General features: G+C 44.6%; 2 protein-coding genes across 4 annotated transcripts; one reads left to right on the forward strand and one right to left on the reverse strand.

Annotated features, from left to right (window-relative positions):
* Positions 1-499: 499 nt before the first annotated feature.
* On the reverse strand, positions 500-10372 carry CSTF1 (cleavage stimulation factor subunit 1). Its single transcript, XM_005147559.4, has 8 exons — positions 9995-10372; positions 9300-9443; positions 8584-8754; positions 7686-7881; positions 6030-6307; positions 4838-5035; positions 3884-4274; positions 500-2487 (listed from the first exon to the last, which is right to left on the reverse strand). Exons 2-8 carry the CDS (start codon positions 9417-9419, stop codon positions 2228-2230), a joined length of 1614 nt encoding a protein of 537 aa, XP_005147616.1. The 5' UTR covers positions 9420-9443; positions 9995-10372; the 3' UTR covers positions 500-2227.
* Positions 10123-18102, forward strand: AURKA (aurora kinase A). Of its 3 annotated transcripts, none has more exons than XM_031047658.2 (9): positions 10123-10361; positions 10912-10999; positions 11836-12118; positions 12689-12743; positions 13432-13623; positions 14229-14367; positions 14734-14882; positions 15452-15626; positions 17349-18102. In XM_031047658.2, the coding sequence occupies exons 2-9, from the start codon at positions 10946-10948 to the stop codon at positions 17538-17540; spliced, it is 1239 nt and encodes a 412-aa protein (XP_030903518.1). In that variant the 5' UTR covers positions 10123-10361; positions 10912-10945; the 3' UTR covers positions 17541-18102. The 3 variants fall into 3 exon arrangements, with proteins under 3 accessions (XP_030903518.1, XP_005147618.1, XP_030903519.1); XM_005147561.3 differs by lacking the exon at positions 10123-10361 and adding an exon at positions 10621-10667; XM_031047659.2 differs by lacking the exon at positions 10123-10361 and adding an exon at positions 10621-10667 and having other exon boundaries at positions 13435-13623.
* The last annotated feature ends 916 nt before the right edge of the window (positions 18103-19018 follow it).

Below are 19018 nucleotides of genomic sequence, written 5' to 3' on the forward strand. Positions count from 1 at the left end.
ATCACATAAAGAACATTTACTGAGATACTTGCAGACCTGCACAGCAGGATGCATTCCCTCCAAGCAAATGCAGATCAAACAGTGACTACATGTGTGCAGAACCTTGCTCTCCACAAGGCAGCTACAGCTCCACTTACACCGTTGCTTGCTCCCAGTGCTGTATAGCAGCTTTGCCCCCTCCCCCCCCAGCCACCTTCAGACCACCACTAGGATGCTGTAGCACTAAACCATTTCACTCCCAGGATTGCATTATCTACCCAAAGAAGATGAGTTTAAGTTTCTTCCAGCCCTTATTCCTTAAACAGAAAACCCCAAACTTCTGGCCTCAAGCAAGATGATGAAAAGTAAGAAAGAACATGAGATGAAAAGTAAGCAAGGTGCCAATGGCAGGGTGTTCTTGAATGAACTATTTCTACATTTTACAACTACATTTCTATATTCTGTAAGTACTATTTTAAAGTGGTTTTAAAATAAAGAGTGCAAACACCAATAATAAATGTGTTACTTAGGGCCTCTTTAATGGAACTGACACAAATGCAGCACTCCCCTCAACACTACCAGTGCTATCAGCTTAGCAGGCAGGCTGCAAGAGGAGAGTGGCTGCCACTGAGGGAGCACAAAGGCACTCTCCTTATTTCTCCATGAAAAGAGCCACCAGAACTGCTACCTCATGATAGCATTGCTGAGCCGAAGGAAAGTTTCCAGAGCAGCAGCTTTTAAGAGAAAAAATGACATTCTCTTTTAAAAAACAATCCCATACACTGCAAATGTACAGTTGAGTCTGATTCAGATGTAACACAATGAACTCATCGAGTTTCAACATGTCCCCAGAAACACAGCTTTCCACTACTAATTTTCTTGTTCATTATATAGAAAACTAATACAATTCCTTCATATGTTAAGTAACTTTTTAAAAGGTAATTTTTATTTAAATACAGACAAAACCTATATCCTCATCAGCCCCTGATGGGCATCGGTGGGAAGGGGGAGTTAATCCAGCAGTAAGAGTAATCTTACATTTAAAAATCCTCATGAAGGCAAGTGCTGAGCTTTTGACTAGAGGAAACCTCCCAAAAATGAAGCCCAAGAGCACTGTGCAAAGCTGCCTCAATTGATACATTTAAAGCTTTGCACAGGCAACTCTGTAAAATAGGTAGTGAATTTTCAAACTGACAGAAGGTTTAAGCACGGTTCCTTAACAATCTGAACTCCTGCTGAATGGGATGAGGTTTGGGAAACCTCGATTACAGTGATAACAAGGAGAAGAAACATTGAGTCTGGGTTTCTGAATAATGGAGAAAAAATGTAATTCAAGTGCTGTGTAACAATGAAAACTACTCGATAAAATGAAGCAAAATGAGATTTCTGGGGTACACATACAAAAATTAATATGCACAACAGCTTCTTGGATATTAAAGGTCGCGATGGCAAAATTGTTCTCATTTTCACATGCCACAGCACATTTTACATTTGCAATATGGATATTTCTTGGAAATACCGTGAATTCATTTTGAGATCCCACTTGTCAAAATAAATTCAAAACAAGACCCGATTTCAAGTCTGAGCTTTAATACCAGAACTAGAACACCATTTCTGGAATTCATCTAAATAGTTTTAACATCCTGTTTCAAGTTCTTATGGCACAAAACTGGCTCAGAACTGAAGGGACACTTGAAAAATAATTGAAAAGAAAAAAAATACACCAAACCCCCCCTCAGACAAAAAATACAAAACAGCTTTACAAAGAGTGATCAGAACTGAAGGCAGCTTAAGGCTTCATTAAAGTATTTGCCAAGTTCTGCTGTTACTTGTGTAATCCATTCTTTAAACAGACTTCAGTGGGATTGCACAGATACAATGCAGAGCAAAACTGGCTCACACTGCCCAGTTTGAGCAAGATACAGTCACATTATTGTTTTATGGGATTTAGACATACAGGAAAACAAGTTTAATCCTTTCTGCAAGGATCATTTTATTCTTTGCCCCCCTCCTTCCCCTCTCCACTCCTTGAGTACAATTGGAGATGACTGACAAAAATTGATGCCACACACACCAATAAAAAAAATTAGCATGGGGCAAAACTTAAGTCTTTTGATATTGTTTCTGCCACACTTGACAGAATGAAAGACCAGACACAGCACAGCTTTCTTGTAGGCATCTGTCGGCAGTACAATCAATTCACAAAGACAGAATCAATCTGGAGCATCGCTGTTTTATAAAGAAGTCCTTAGTCTGTTGTCGACCTTCTGTACCAGAATCTAGCCCTGTAGTCATCGCTGCAGGTCATGAAACCAGGATTGGTAGGAGAATGGACAATGCAACGCACAATGCTGTTGTGCCCCAGAGAAAGAAGATTTCTCCTTTCAGCAGTTCTTGAGTCCCAGCAGCAGAGACTTATGGTCCTTTCATCTGGAAGCAGCACATAATCTTCTGTGTGGTTGAAGACAGCTTGTGTCCTGTGTACTTGTCGTCCACTCAAACCAGCTCCTAAATACATGCAGCAAAATATTAACACAGATAGGATTAGTTTTTGGAAGTTTCCAAAGACCTAAGAACAAACCTCCCATAAACATCAATTTCTGCAGTCTATAAAGGAGCCTTATTTTCTCAGTCTATTGCTTCCACATACAACAGGTGAGTCAATGCCGAACAGTTAACATACACAGTACATTCTAAAACTTCTTAAAGGACAGAAAGATTAACTACTACAGCTGTGTCAGTCAAGTTCAGCCACTCGCTATTGAGTGCAGTCAGTTAACTTTAAAAGCACTTTTGCCTTATATATTTTGTATGAGGCTTACTGCTGTAGCTAAGGTGAAACACCACAGACAAATACATAGATTCTCATTACAAAAGACAATTTGGTTTTAATGTATATATCATATGGCCCTGTATGAGTTTACTTGGCCATACTTTCCCTCCAAACCCTTCAAATAAAACGCAGTCTCCTATATAGGCATTTACTCTGCAATGCACACACCTGCATCCTACCTAGTATGTTGCCAAAAGTTTATCAAGGAGGTGCTGCACTCTGCTGGTTGAGAGCAGACAGAGCTAGCATACAGAAAAGGACTATACACATCCCAAAAGCTGGTATAAAGCGTTTTCAACATCCTCTCGTCTTTTATGCTATGAATTCTAATGCTTAAGCACATTAGTGCTTGACTCAAAAGCTTCCCTGTCACTTAGCTGCTATCTTATGCAAAGCTTCTCATCCTTCACCATTTAAATCCTGCAGAGATCAACGCATGGTATTGCCAGAACGCCAAGTAGGACCACCTTGCATATAACTGAAAGGAAACCAACCAGCTGTAGCTATTCTAGAATATTGCCACAGCTTACTAGAGCCCTCTTTTGCATAAGAGTCTAATTGTTAAGTAAACTGCCACAAAGTAGGTTCAGTTACCCCTGTCTGAGTGGGTGCTCTCAGGGAATGGGGCCTACTCTACCCAGAAATGGATTAGGTGTTGGTTTTGATCCTTCCAGTTTAAACTGTGACCCTACTCTAGGTGGAAAAGTGATGATGTAGTTTTGTTTTAACAATCATTGTTTCTAAATTCTCTCCACAAGTTGTCCTCGGGGCAGAGCTCCTTACTTCCCTGTAATTTAGTCACAGCTTCCCTCCAAAGCAATGGAGTAACAGTGTGGGAAAAGTCTCCAAAACGCACTCAAACTAAATACATTTACACTGACTGACATACAGGAATCACAGTTTCTCTTCTGGAATTAGTCTACTTAAATGTTTTCAAAAGTCTGGGGCAATTTAACCTCAAAGCAGCAGTCTCCCAGTACCTTTCAGAACTCCTGTTCTGACAATATTACCACCTCTGCTGTGGGTCAGTACCTGAAAGAGAAGGTACCTGGAAGGTCACCTGCCACATACCTGTATATTTGACCAGTGTTCGACCAGTGGATATCTCCCATAGTTTAGCTACAGAGTCTTTTCCACTTGACAAGATATACTTTGAGTTTTTGGAAAAAATAGCAGAACAGACTTCAGCTCCATCATGTGCCTTCTCAAAAGTCGTGATGCAGCGATTTGAAACACCATCCCACAGTTTGATGCATCCATCCTTACTTCCTGTCACATACATGTTTGCACTTGTGTTGTAATTTACTGAACATATGGCATCAGTGTGCTGATCTTGAGGATTGCAAGACACAAAACACTGGAAGGTATTGATATCATACAGTCGTAAAGTAGGGTGCTGGGTACCAACAAGTATGAAATCTCCAGAAGGATGAAAAGAAATTGAACGCAACATCTCTGCCTCCTGTTTGATCAAAAATACATAACTGGTGTAAGAAAAAAGTCTGAAATGGAAGTGTCAATTCTGGTGGCATTAAAGTGCTAAAAACCTGGTTAAATTATGAGTTAGCACAATGTGTTCTGCTTTTTTCAAAATAGAAAATGCTTCCCATAGGATTAAAATGACAGGCTGCCTTCGTTTTTGTCCTGAAGCAGCTTGCAATGCCTGCTCATTTTTGGGACATTGCACAAGAGTGACAGGAGCTTCTGTCAGCCAGTCACAAACCCCAAAGCCCACTACCACATAATCCCAAACTCCTCCAAAAGAAAGATAATATAATTGACATCAGTTACATAGATCAGATCTGATCTAAATTAACAAGAAGCAGACAGGCACTAGATCTAAGGAATGTAGGTATCCAGCATGCACAAACTCTTAACACGTATTACCATAACGTCTCCACATTTTGTATCCGCATACTCCTACAAACCTAAATGCTTATAAATCCAGACACAATTCAGGTCACTGATACCTCAAGTACATATACATTCAAGCTTTGGTTGCTCTGAACTGGTATCGTATCTAACCTGTATATACTTGAAGGCTCTTTTGGCAGAAGGTTTTGAATAATCAAATAATTTAAGTGTGTAGTCCCTTGAACCAGATGCTAGGATCTGTTCTGTTGGATGAAAAGCTAAGCACGTAACTTCATCCACATGATCATACAGAGTTCGAATAACAGGATGATTTTCCATGTTTTGCTGTGCTGTCTCATTCATCATGACCTATAAAGAACATTCAACAAGTCAGTGTTAGAAAGCAGACATGCTTTTTAACAGAAAAAGTAGGTTTTATGCTTGCCAGAGCAGCTAAACATTTTTGACACATGCCTAGGCACATATCACCATTATCTCAGTTATTTGAAGGCCCATCAGATACTGTTATCCTATAAGATCCCTGTATCTTTACAAAGGTCAACTGACTTACTCAAGGACACGCTAGTTTCAGCAGCAGAGAATGGGTGCAAGAAAACTTAACAGTCATAAGTAGTCCAAACCAAAATATTGTATTGTTGTAAGAATTAAGGGACATTGTACCTACTGGGAAAACTGCAACTTCTACTCACAGGATACTGCTGAGAATTTGGTGTACGCTCTGTGCAAAACCACCCAAACTCACCCACTTCTAAACTGCTACCTGGTAACCATACTGGAGAAAAAAGATGATGCAAATAAACATGTTCTTTACTGCTAGGGTGGTGAGGTAATGGAATGGGTTGCCCAGAGAGGTAGTGAATGCTCCATCGCTGGTAGTGTTCAAGACCAGGTTGGATGAAGCCTTGGGTGATATGATTTAGTGTGAGGTGTCCCTGCCCATGGCAGGGGAGTTGGAACTAGATGATCTTAAGGTCCTTTCCAACCCTAACTATTCTATGATTCTATGTATTACGTGAAACAGTTCTGAGACACAGCCACTAGAGGCTGTGAAGGCCAAAGGTATATGGGCTCAAAAATGAACTGTGTTCATACAGTATAACAATTATCAGCACCTATTAAAAGCAATTTCTGGCTCAATTCTCAAGATGGCTGCCAGAAGTTACACAGGTATACTTGCCCTATTTCTTCTTCCTTCTCTTCAAGGGTACTTTATGAGCCGCTGTTGGAGTACGAAATACGGCGAGACAGAACCCACTGAGCCAGCCACAAGGCACAGACACGGCATGAAACAGACAGCATCTCAAGAATTCACACAGTGGTTATGATTCAAGTCATATTTTACCTCAATAGGCATAGCACTTTTGGCCAACATTCTCTCTGTATCAAGAATTTTTATTGAGGCATCAGCAGATCCTGTAGCTATTAACTGTCCATCTCTGCTATATGTAGCTACACGACATGGCCCTTTGTGAGACGTGACATAACAAGTCTCGTATTCAGAAGCCTCGGGAGACATGGTCTGTACATCTGCATCAAATTCCAAGTCAATTCCTGTGCCTGGAGCTACTGTGTCTGACCGTCCAATTGCATACTGAACAGCACTGTCATCATTCTCCATTCCTGAAAAAGAGAAGTTGATGCACTTAAACCAGGTTAACCTTCTCCTTAGACAGATAGGCTGTGGCCGTATCTACGCTACAGGCTTTGGTTACAGCTACAAGTCAGGTTTTGAGAGGCAGCTCCTGGTGAACAAGGCTAAGCTAGCAGAGCAGACTTAGTGACACAGCAGTACTTCTCATGAGAAGTGAGAAGTACTTTGGCTACTCTAGAGCAGAACACAGCTCTCAAAATTAAATACAGCAAACACTATAGAATGACAGTATGACAGCAGAATGACAAATGCACTGATAATCAAATCTCTGAAGCCACTGGCAGCTTTTCACAGAGGAAGAAATGAGCTCCAGCACTGTTACATGAGATTTCAAATAAAAGACTGAAGCATTTACCAATTCTTCTTTCTGTTTCACTGCATTGAAGGAAAAGAACCTCTACCCCAACGATAACTAATGCAGCATTGCAAATGGAAGTATTTACTCCTCTTCACACCCACCTATAGATTTTTATTTATTTCCAGGATACATATACAAAGACAGTTCAGCACTGGAACTGGTAATAGAACAGACACAAGAATTTCCAGCTATGTGCCCAACTTTGATAATTTATCCATCAAATGCAAGCTTTTCTTGCTTTCATCTACAAATTGCAAGTCTAGCATTCTTATTTCAGACACAGGGCTTCACATATTTATACCCTTGGAAGTCAACTAGTTCAGGCAGCAGAACCAGTTCAGTTACAATACAATGATGGCATGGCTAGACCTCTTCCAGTATCTTAAGTCAGCTTGTTTCAACAGCAGCTCTGGTGTTGTGACTACATACTGCGGCACAGATGTACTTTCAGGGAGAAAAATACAGAGAGAGAGAGAGAACAGGTAATACCTCTGCTGAGATCTTAGATTGTGAAGCTAATTTTCTTGAGACTGATATACTAAGGCTAGCAAAGACTGTCAATGGAAGGGCTTGATCCCTTTCCAGCACTGCCAGGAAGAATCATATAGAAAGTATCTCTAAAGCTGGCACAGAACTGTTAGGTCTGTGGACGTGATCCTGTTTACTGGAATGTGCTTTTAGAAGGTTGCCAGTCACCCAGGACCTTGAGCAAGTATTCTTATGTGTTACAGAAGTGCAAACAAAGGGATTTTGACTATGTGATGTTTTGCTTTTAATGCATACTAAACAATGAAACACAGAGCTAGAATGCCCTTCAAAAAAGCACAGAGGCAAACGCTTTATCTAAGTATGTGAAGTGTTATGCTATTACTAGACGCAACCATTGCATAAAAGACGCGTTGTCAGTAACTCTAACCTCTTAATTCACAAGGATTTAAACTAGAGATTTGGAAACTAGACTTTTATGTTAGCTTTTTATTGCAGCTTACCTAACTTAATTAGGTGCAGTAGTTGTTCAGATGGTGCACAGACTGATTGTGGTTTTATCTCATTTATCAAGCCATTGGCAATATTTATGTATCCATCATATAGCAGCTGACTAATTATCAGTTTATAAAGTTGCTGACGGTCTTTCAAACTGACTTTTGTTCTATACATTGTGAGCAAGGAATGCCTTGGAGGGGCCTGAAATAAATAAAGAAGAAAAATTACATACAAGAGAGTCTGATGAAAAAAGCACAACCTTCAAATAATGCACATCGTGCCCAAATTCAGTGCAGACATATTTATTTTAGGTAAGAATCTGAGTCACTAAATTGGAAGGGAAAAAAAAAGGCAAGGAAAAACCTGTTGCACTTGTCTGCTATAGAAATGACACCTCACCAATAAACAGAGCACGAACCGTATATTAAGGAGCAATGGAGAAGACAGAAATACTGCGGCATTAGTTAGCAGAATGATTCTGTCAAGGCCTTTCACTGAGCCCCGCCAGAAGGCGGCCCCGGGCACTGGGGAGAGGACCGACCCAAACCATGCAGGACACCCCAACGCTAGCACCCTCCCGCCGCCCCGACCCGCTCCCTCCCTCTCTCTCTCTCATCCCGGGACACCGCATCCTCCCCACCGCCCGCAAACCCTCTCGCAGCGCCCGGCTGCACGGCCCGTAACCGGCTCCGGAGACCAATACCCGGGCAGCGAGGGGGCGTGGGGGTAAAGGGGCTGAATGAGGGCGGGGAGTGCTCAGCTGGAGCGCTGCGGCCACAGTACGCGGGCTTCCAGCGCAGGGGGAGGGCCGAGCAGCTTCGGGCGGGAGCTGCCGAGGGCGAGGCCCTGCCTGGGCAGCGGAGCCGAAGGCGGGGGACAGCGCGGCGCGGCCCAGGTACCTACCGACCCTTCCTTCTGCCTCCCTCGCTCTCCCCCTAAGATGGCGACCGGAGCCCTGAGCGCATCGATGGGCGGCGGCGGCAAGGGAGGAGGCGGCGGCGGCGGCCGGGACCGAAGAATGCTCCTCCGCGAAGGCTGCTGCATCGAGCGCCCGCAGATCGATTGGAGGCGACTCTTGAAGGGGAAGAATCGCAGTATCACATGACCGCGACACCACGCGCGGGCCCTGCCAGGACCCGGTGTCACGTGACCTGTGACGCGCCGAGGGAGCCCCCGAGCGGCGCGGAGGGGCGGGGCGGGAGCGGCCGCGCCCGGGGTCCCAAACCACGTCCCCTTCCCGTTCCCGTTCCCCTTCCGGGGAGGTCGGGGCCTTGGCCTGAGCGGGCACAGCCGCGCTCAGGGCGGATCGAAGGCGGCAGGCCCTGGGCTGGGCCAGGAACCCGGCTCGCAGCAGGGCGATTGCTGGCGGGAGGCGGGGAGCCGGGTGCTTTTGTGTCCCAGCCGCAAAGCTCCGAAACGCTGTTTCCACTGAGACACCGTGATCCCAAACACGGGGACGTGAGCGGGTTGTGAAACAGCAAGTGCTGACACTGCCGCCAGCCGCTGCAGGCCGCCCCGCACCTGGGCTACGCGGCCGCAAGCACCTCCAGCTGCCGGACCCCTCAGAGCCCGGCAGGCTGAGCCCACACCCCCCCTCCCCTCCGAAAAGTCCTACTCACGTCAGCCTCAAGAAACGGCAGTCGAAGTGGGCGCGGGTCAAGGAGGGGGGATGCCATGCTACCCATGCCCCGTGGCAGCTGACGTCTATCACATGCTGCAGCGACACGGCGACCCGACATCTTCTTTTTACCTATCCTGTACCACTTGTGAACACCAACACACACAACTGGTTCGCCTCCGCGCTTGTTTTTAACACCGCAGAGACAGTTAAAAGTTGCCTTCGATCACGGTTCTTTAGAGGCCCGAAGTACTGAACCTAGCTTCAGCTGCCGCTTGTCAGCCGGCAGCCAAGGTCCCCCTCACAGGCGTGAGCAGGACCACAGGGACAGCTGAGACAGCACAGCAGTCTCACACTCCCGTTACGCTGCTGCTTGCAAACCGCACTCGCTGCCTGTCCACTGCTGCTCGGCGTCTCCTCGGGAACCCGTGCGGTTTCGGGCACTGCCACTGCAGATCACCGCTACTGTGACACAAGGGGTCCGCGGGCCGGTGGAGTCGCCTCAGGACAGGCGTCCCCTGTCACGCTGTGTCGCGCCGAGGCGGGGGGAACCCTTCGCACTTGCCCTCAAGAGCTGACTGCACGTGGGTGCTGCCCTGGGCCGCACGTCCCGGCAAGCGCGAGGCTGAGGCCTGCTTCACCCCTCTGCCCGTCCTCCCGCCCCTCGGGGCTGCGAGCTGCCACCGGGGCACCTACCTCACCGGCTGCACACAATGGCCCCCGGCCCCACTCGCGCTCGGCTCCACGCGAGGTGGCAGCACCGCCTCTCCCTCGGCCCGGGCCGGCGGGTAGCGTGTGCTGGAGAAGGAGAGGGAAGCGGCTGGTGCCTCGCGGGATGCGGGACGAACCTGGCGCCCTTCCCCCCGCGGCGGCGGCAGGCTCCGAGGCCTCGGTGGCTGCGAGGAGGGGACGGTAGTTGTAGCGTTGCCACAGGTGGGTGGTCTGGGCGTACGCGATTTACGTAGCGGAAGACCCGAGCAGGCAGAGACTTGGCGGAGCAAAGTGTGCGAGCGGCGCCGGTCCACGCAGTTGGAGTACGGAAGGAACCAGCGGCGGAGAAACGGTACGTAAAATACGCATGTAGCGCAAACACCGCCCTCGGGGCGGGCGGGGCGGGCCCGCGCGGCGTACGCAGCAGGCTGCCGTTGCGCATGCGCCCCAGAGGCTCCCGGCGGCCAGGCTCAGCCTCGCAACGAGCGGAGCTTGCGGAGAGCCAATGGGCCGGCCTGCCGGTTGAAAAGCAGCCAATCAGCGGGCGCGAGCTGTGGGAGAAGGGCCAATGGTGACAAGCGGTGGTTTTAAAGGGTATTTAAGGGAGGGAGGTTTGAATCTAAACCGTTGTGGTGGCTGGAAGCGGCGGAGCTTCAGGGTGAGCGGCCGCTGGGGTTCCGCGCTGTGCGGTAGTGGGGGACCCGGCTCGCTGGGCCCTGGACGCTGTGGGTGCTGGATGAGACAGTCCCGGCCGGTGGGAGGCTGCGAACGGAGAGTGGTGGTGGTGTGAGGTGGTGTATAGTTAGGTCTTGGGGCCTCCTGGCGCTCGCATACGGGGAGGGGAGATCCGAGGCGTGGTGTTTTCTGTGGAGCTGACTCTGTTTTCCACGTCCTGTCTGTAGGTTAAGTTCTATGTAATTGCTGTTTTCGGGCGCTATGGATAAGAATACAAAAGAGAACCACTCTGGGTGCTACAGCCGTACTGTAAAGGTAAATGACTCGTTAGGCTGGTGGGTGCGTTTATCCTGATAACGCTAAAACTACAGGTTCCAAACGGTAGTAATTGTCAACTGTACTAAGCAGCAGGAAGGGGAAAAGCTGTCGTGAAACAATAGCTTCCATGTGCAGGAAATAATTGCCAAAATTGTTGAAGCTAATCATTGGTATTTGAACTTCACTGTAGCCAAAGTATCCTAGAACAACTAGGTTCCTCAGAGAATGGGGCAGCTCAGATGGCTGTCTCATCCCTGGCAGTCTTCAAGGCCAGGCTGGATGGGACTTGGAGCAGCCTGGTCTAGTAGAAGGTTCCCCTGTCTGTGGCAGGAGGTTGGAACTGTATGAGCGTTAAGGTCCTTTCCAACCCAAATCCTGTGGTGAACTAAATTTTCTTAAGCATAAAACCAAAATACATTTCCTTATTGGAAGTAAAAGGTTAAGGTTCAGCTATCTGCTTTTACTGAGTGAACTTGTTCTGTGTAGCTCCTGTTGCAGTGCAATATATATTAAGATGACCAGCGTTAAAGGAAGCAATGATTCAAAGCAGTGTATGTTTTAATACTAGTGATCTGCTGTCTTAATACCTTTGGCTGATGCTCTGGAGAAGTGTGTGGAAAAGTTCTGCTAGCTATAAGTATGTTTGCTGTTGTAGAAAACTTAAGTTTCTTGTCAGTGTAGAAATTTAAGAATGCTTTTAGTCATAAACCAGATCGAACCACACTAACTTTTTCTGTTTATGTACTTTGTGGTGTTCTTCTGCTTTATGAATATGGCCATAAAAGTTATAGTATACTATTCTACAAGTAATACATATTCTTATTTTTTTGAAGGTTACTAATCCTTTTGGGGATGGCCCAAAGCGTGTTCCTGTGTCTCAGCATTCCGCTCAGAGTCGGTTACCAAACAGTGGAGTTCAAGCGCAACGTGTTCTTTGCTCTTCAAACTTTGCCAAGCGAGTTCCAGTACAGCCACAGAAGCCTGTACTGTCAAACCAAAAACTGTCTAATCCCCAGACAACACAGCAGCCCCGACCAAAATTACCAGTCCAAGCGACTGCTAAGCCTCAAGTTCCAAACAAGAACAATGAAAAATCTCAACAGACTCTAGCACCTGGTAATTTTGAAGATGATGTATATGTGTTTGTACAGTTATGACACTTGGGATACTTCTGTTCTATGAAGCAGAGTGGAGTGCAGGAAAAACTGTTGTTGATTATGTGGAGAGATGGCCTTATAGAGAAGTAGTACTTGGTTGTGCCCCAAAACAGAATAGCAGCACAACTTCAGCTTAGATGTTACTGCATTCCCCTTGTTGCCAGGGTTACCCATATAAGGGCCAATATGGGTGTTTAAGAATTTCCAGATGCTCATTTGGCTATGAGTTTATGTAATTGGTACTCATACATCAGTTTTTCCAATATTCATGTTAATGTTTTGTATATAAAAATACTGTGTTTTGGGGGGGGAAGCTTTTTTTTTTATTTTAAGAAAGCTTTTATAATTATATCTTTATCACTGGTAATTGCTATGCTGCTTTGACAGTAGTAAGTTGTTGAAAATGCCATTGAATGTATTTAAAGAACTAATTGAGATACTGCACAGAGGCTAGATTTGCTCCCATGTGAATTTTTGTCTTGTGGTTCTGGGTCTGTTTCTTAAAATTTATCTATTTCTCTATATATAGCAAAAAGTTCTGAAGCAGAAAGCACCTCTAAACAGAAAAAAGAAGAGACTAAAAAGTAAGTTTTATATCTAAATTGTTTTAAGCTGAGCCCTGTTGGATTTGGCTTATTTTTGTCTTCAGGGACTTCATGCTGCAACTTAGTTGCAGCTAAGCTAAGGCTACTTGAGCCTCTTTGTTGTAGAGAGCAGTGGTCCTACACTTCATAGAGGCAGCAGATGAAACTAGGAAAGCTTACTTTGACCTGGTAATTCTCAGGAACAAGAACTTCCTGTAATCTAAAGAAAACTTTTGGCTAAATGCATAATAGTTCTTCCTATGAGAGAACACTGATAGCCGCTGCTCCAATCACAAGATGCACACTTGAAAACAAAGCCTCTGTCATATGTGCAACAGGCTGGAGTTCAAGGGTAGAGTTAGACCTGTAGTATGGCTATCTTAAATAGCTCTGAAATGCTCTGGTGATGAATCTGTATTAAGTGTATTGAAGTGAGCCTGGCTTGATATTTTATAGTAGTGTGGTTGACATTAGTATGTCTGTGTGTAAACTTTAGGAAGGAAGAGACAATCTTTCAGAACTTTCTTTTGAAAAGTCTCAAGGCATATTCTCTTGGTGGTGGTGTAAAGACTAAAATCTAGTTCAGATCACTAAGTATCTACTGAACAAGAACACTATAGACTGTAAACCTAGGAGTCAAAGCCCATGCAAGTATCTAGGTTTTGTAACTTGTTCTTTCCTCTTACAGAAGGCAATGGTCTCTTGATGATTTTGAAATTGGTCGTCCTCTGGGGAAAGGAAAATTTGGAAATGTCTACCTGGCACGTGAGAAGCAGAGTAAATTTATTCTGGCACTGAAAGTGCTCTTTAAAACACAGCTTGAGGAGGCTGGTGTAGAACATCAGCTACGGAGAGAAGTTGAAATACAGTCTCATCTTAGGTAAAATTTCATGACCAGTTACACTCTTTGTGTTCAAATAAACAAAATAACCTTGTTTATGACAGCATAACCTCCTGGAGAAGTTTCTTTCAAGTGTGTGACACCTTGAAATTGCTAGTTAGAATTCTTGCTTTTCTGGAGGGAGATTTATCTTTGTCTACCTTGCAATGAAGCAACCTCTGGTAAGATCTTCCTGCTGCTTGGATGTATGTGGATAACAGCTTTCACAAAGTCTGAATTTGTTTCTGGCATTTTGCTTCTCAGAAAATAAGCCCAACTTGAAGAAACTAGTTTTCACAAAATGTAAATTCCAAGACCCATAAGAATTGGTACCTTCAGTGGTCATTACTTTTCCATTTGCCATAGAAGGGTATGGACAAGAAGATCTGAATTAGCTAAACTTTTGGTTAGCTGCTTGCTAGCCCAAAATCTAAGCTGCTGCTGAGATAAACACCATCTATCTGCTATGAAGGTCTCGATCGGTATGTTGTGAGCTGAAGGCACACTTACAAGATTACATTGAAAGGGGGGAGGCAGGAAAGGGAAATTAAAGTTGTATGGACAAATATACCTGTTCAGAAAAATATTTAAATGTTTTTTTGCAGGCATCCCAATATTCTCAGATTATATGGCTACTTCCATGATGTTACGAGGGTCTACCTTATCCTAGAGTATGCACCACGTGGGGAAGTCTACAAAGAACTTCAGAAGCTCACCAAGTTTGATGAGCAAAGAACTGCTACTGTAGGTTGTTCTAGCTTCTGATGTGTTACTTGCTCTTTGTATTTGGAATGTTTGCAGAATAAAGCTAGATCTTCAGATAAAGTTCTATATTGTTGTGTGAAACTGTGACTCCTTAGATGCTAGTTTATGTACTTGCAACAAGAAAGAAAAATGTTGGGAAGATGTTGCTGCACAGCACTGATATGATATTCAGCATTGCTGATGATAGTAGTAAGTGCTTGGTCATTTCAGGCAAAGCCTGTATTGTCAGACTTCCAAGGGTTTGAGGAACAGTTGCTGTAACTTCTAATTAGGCCTAGAAAAGGCTATAATGTAGCCAGATAAGCTAGTGACAATGAATTTGTTTTGTTCTCTTTCTGAATACAGTACATCACGGAACTAGCAGATGCTCTATCATACTGTCATTCAAAGAACGTGATTCATCGAGACATCAAGCCAGAAAACTTGCTGCTTGGCTCAAATGGAGAACTAAAAATTGCTGACTTTGGATGGTCTGTGCATGCTCCATCTTCTAGGTAAGAATGTAGGACATACCTTGTGCAATGAAAGACTTCTGTAATGAAAATGTTACTTTCTGTCACTCTTACAGTTGTGGAATGGAAGTAAATGTTAACTTCCTAAAATAGTGGGAAAAAATCCTTTAAGAACTGGGCCACTGCAGCAACTTGTATGTTTGAAAACTTGCTGAACCTGGAAGTGAAGAAGGCTGGTGTACTTTTGTTAGGGTTATAGTAGTCCCTGAGAACACAGACCAGCACTTGTGTTCAAACATCACTCTAGCAATATACTTAAGTAATTTCCTAATTAGTGTGAATTGCATCTGACAAAAGAACACTATACTTAATCCTAGCAAGTGGAATAAAGAAAGGAGGGGTCAGGCTGACTGCAGTGATTAAAATGCTTTAAAGCAAAATTGGCCAAATTACTGCTACCACTTCTTTACCAGGTATTCTGTTGGTGCAGTTTATCCAGGGTAGACAGCACTGAAATACAGATGATTGCCAGCATTAGCTTTTATGTGGCTCTTTAAATGGATCTTACAGTTGCCATAATCAGTAAATTATTGACTTTGCCTTTTAATCAGGAGAACAACTCTCTGTGGGACACTTGACTACCTGCCTCCTGAAATGATTGAGGGAAGAACACATGATGAAAAGGTGGATATTTGGAGCCTGGGAGTTCTGTGCTATGAATTCCTTGTAGGGAAACCACCTTTTGAATCAGAAACATACCAGGAAACCTACAGAGCGATCTCCAGGGTATGTGCCACACTTACATGGACTGAGGCAGATGAATTGTGCTGTCTTTCATTTCTGTTGTCTTATTGAAGTGTAACAAATGGTCATTTTGAAGAACGGCATGTATTTCAACTAGATCTGTAGAAAGACATGATATGCATAAAATGTGCTGTGTGCCATGACAAGTGCAAGGTCCTACACCTCGGTTGGAGCAATCCCAGGCACAGCTACATGTTGGGCAGAGGAGTTTCAGAGCAGCCCTGTGGAGAAGGATGTGGGGGTGTTGGTAAATGAAAAACTTAACATGAGCTGGCAGTGTGCATTCGCAGCCCAGAAAGCCAACCGTATTCTGGGCTGCATCAAAAGAAGCGTGACCAGCAGGTCAAAGGAGGTGATCCTGCCCCTCTACTCTGCTCTCATGAGACCTTGCCTGGAGGTGTTGTGTGCAGTTCTGGTGTCCTCAATATAAAAAGGACATGGAACTGTTGGAACAAGTCCAGAGGAGGGCCACAAGGATGATCAGGGGCTGGATCACCTCTCATATGAAGACAGGCTGAGAAAGTTGGGGCTGTTCAGCCTGGAGAAGAGAAGGCTGCATGGAGACCTCATAGCAGCCTTCCAGTATCTGAAGGGGGCGTACAGGGATGCTGGAGAGGGACTATTCGTTAGGGACTGTAGTGATAGGACAAGGGGTAATGGGTTGAAACTTAAACAGCAGAGGTTTAGACTGGATATAAGGAAGAAATTCTTTACTGTTAGGGTGGTGAGGTACTGGAATGTGTTGCCCAGGGAAGTTGTGAATGCTCCATCCCTGGCAGTGTTTAAGGCCAGGTTGGACAGAGCCTTGGGTGACATGGTGTAGTGTGAGGTGTCCCTGCCCATGGCAGGGGGGTTGGAACTAGATGATCCTAAGGTCCTTTGCAACCCTAACTATCCTATCATTCTAAAACTAAATCTGTTTGTAAAAAAAATCTTTGCTCATTCAGTATAATGAGACCTTAAAGATATCTTGCCTTATTGTGGAGATTGATGGCACAGACTCTTGGCAGGGTATAGGCCAAAGACCTTTATTGCTTTGCTAACAGGCTTTTTATACTATTGCTCTCCAAGCATGTGCCATCAGAAATTGTCCGATAGGGTACTGCCTTGTGTTCATGTGCTTCTACTACTATAATTATTGGTTCAGTGATGCTGTCCATGGGTTCCCCCAGTCATTAGCTGAGTTCCTTCTTTCCACCACAAGTCCCCTCCTTTCCTGCCCTCCTCTGCTTCAAAGACACAAGGCCAGCTCATCAAGGTTTAACTCACTCTGTCCCTCCACACCTTATGTACTTAGTTCTACCCTGTTTCTGCCTGCATCTGAATTTCTATCTCTTCATGAAGCAACCAATCTTCTCCACCTCTTTCCTTTTCTAATTTATAAAATGAATATTTAACACCCAATGTGTTACTAAAAATAAGCTTAACTTTTCCTGTTGCATACCCTAGAGAGGTCTCAGCAAACTATTGTATATATTGTATATTGTATATATTGGTTCAATATACTAGCTTCACTTCTGAGAACCTTGTTTTCTTCAGGATTATGATGAAATTACTTAATCTTGCCTCAACAGGCATAAGGTGCATAGCCTGAGGCTGATTAAGCCTTTCTAGATGTATATCAGAGGGTAGAGCCCTTTGTCTCTAGTTTGGTTATTGTCAAGGAACTTCTGAATCATGTTTAGTATCCTTCTTTTTCCCTAGGTGGAATTCAAGTTTCCTCCATTTGTAACAGAAGGTGCGAGGGATTTAATATCAAAGCTTCTGAAGCATAGCCCATTCTCTCGACTGCCCCTGAAGGATGTACTACTTCATCCCTGGATTACAGCAAACTCTACAAAGGTGCCCACTAGCAGAAAAAGTGATGCTGCTGCCCCATGCAGAACACAGTCTTAGCAGGGACAGCCTCATGGGATCAATGAGAGTCTTGTACTGTGACTACTGTAATGCTTACAATACAAAAAGCAGGTCTTGGAATCTAGCGGCAATTGGAATGCAAGTCTTTGGGTTGGCAGTCTTTTAAAATTCTAATTGCAATGTAAAGTTATTTGACTTCTGCCTGGACGTTGTGGAATGCTTAAAAGTATACTTGAAATCTTGTCATATGTGGGCCAGGTTTATTGATGTAAGTATTAAGCTGTTCAAGGCTCTTATGATGTGGTCTGTCCTGGGACCAATGAACCTTTACAAGAACAAGAGTAAGTTGTTTATCTTATTGAACAGTGCAATATCCTAGAGATACCTGCCTCTGAATTTACTGGGCTGCTAAGGGTATCGTAACTGTGGTGTAATCTCAACAAGAGCAAGGTGAATGCATTTTTTGAAATGTCCTAAAAATGATGTGTGCATTATTTTTGTCTAATTTTTATCTTAAATGTGAGCAGTCAACTTCTGAAATAAAGATGCATTGTATACTGCTGCCAGCATGGTAAGGCTCCTGGTGGCATTATCACTTTCACTGGCTGTGTCTAACCCTTTGTTTTTACCATCAGGACACTTTGATTCATCTAGCTATGATCACACAGTTTACTTCCCACCTCTATCAAAAAGGAGGCTGGTATAAAACTCTTGCTCAAAGTGCAGGTACCAAAAGTAGGTATGGTCACTCTATTCTACATTTGCCATACAGGACTACAACTACCAAACATGTTGCCACTTACCTTTTGTGGCTTTTCCTTTTTTTTTAAATGCAGTTACTCAGAGACAACACAATCTGAAAGCACTTCTGGGAGAAAGAGCTGGAAAGTACTGTTTTCTAATGGGATATGTAACAGCGTCCTGGATTCACCAGTAGCAGTCATTTTTTCTCCTTGGTAGCTGGTGCAGTGCTGTGGTTTTGACTTTTGGGCTGGGAATGGTTGCTGATAGCACGTATGTTGAGTTACTGCTCAAATGTTTGGTTTGTCCAAGGACTTTCTGAGCCTCATACTCTGCCAGGGAAGGAGGGGAGGCTGGAAGGAAGGTGGAGACAGGACACCTGGCCCAGGCTAGTCAAAGAGGTATTCCATACCATAGCATGTCATACCCAGGAGGTAACCAAGAGTTACCCAGAAGGGCTGGAGCTCTGGGGTGATGGAGGAGATATCAGTTGGTGCTCGGTCAGGCAGGGTGGGGTGAGTTATGGGTCAGCGGCTGGTGAGGTGTTGTATTCTCTTATTTGCTTTATCATTATTACTATTATTAGTGGTGGCAGTGATGATTTGTGTTGTACCTTGGTTGTTGGACTGCTCATGTCTTGACCCATGGGGGCTGCGTTCTTTGGATTCTCCTTCCTAAGTCTGGGAGCTGGGGGAGTGAGTTAACGAGCTGTGCGGATTGGGATTAGACCACGACAAACAGGAACTAACGTTAACATCTGGTGTTGTAAGATGTTA

Source organism: Melopsittacus undulatus, chromosome 10 (genome assembly GCF_012275295.1).
Source record: "Melopsittacus undulatus isolate bMelUnd1 chromosome 10, bMelUnd1.mat.Z, whole genome shotgun sequence".
Taxonomy (NCBI): domain Eukaryota; kingdom Metazoa; phylum Chordata; class Aves; order Psittaciformes; family Psittaculidae; genus Melopsittacus; species Melopsittacus undulatus.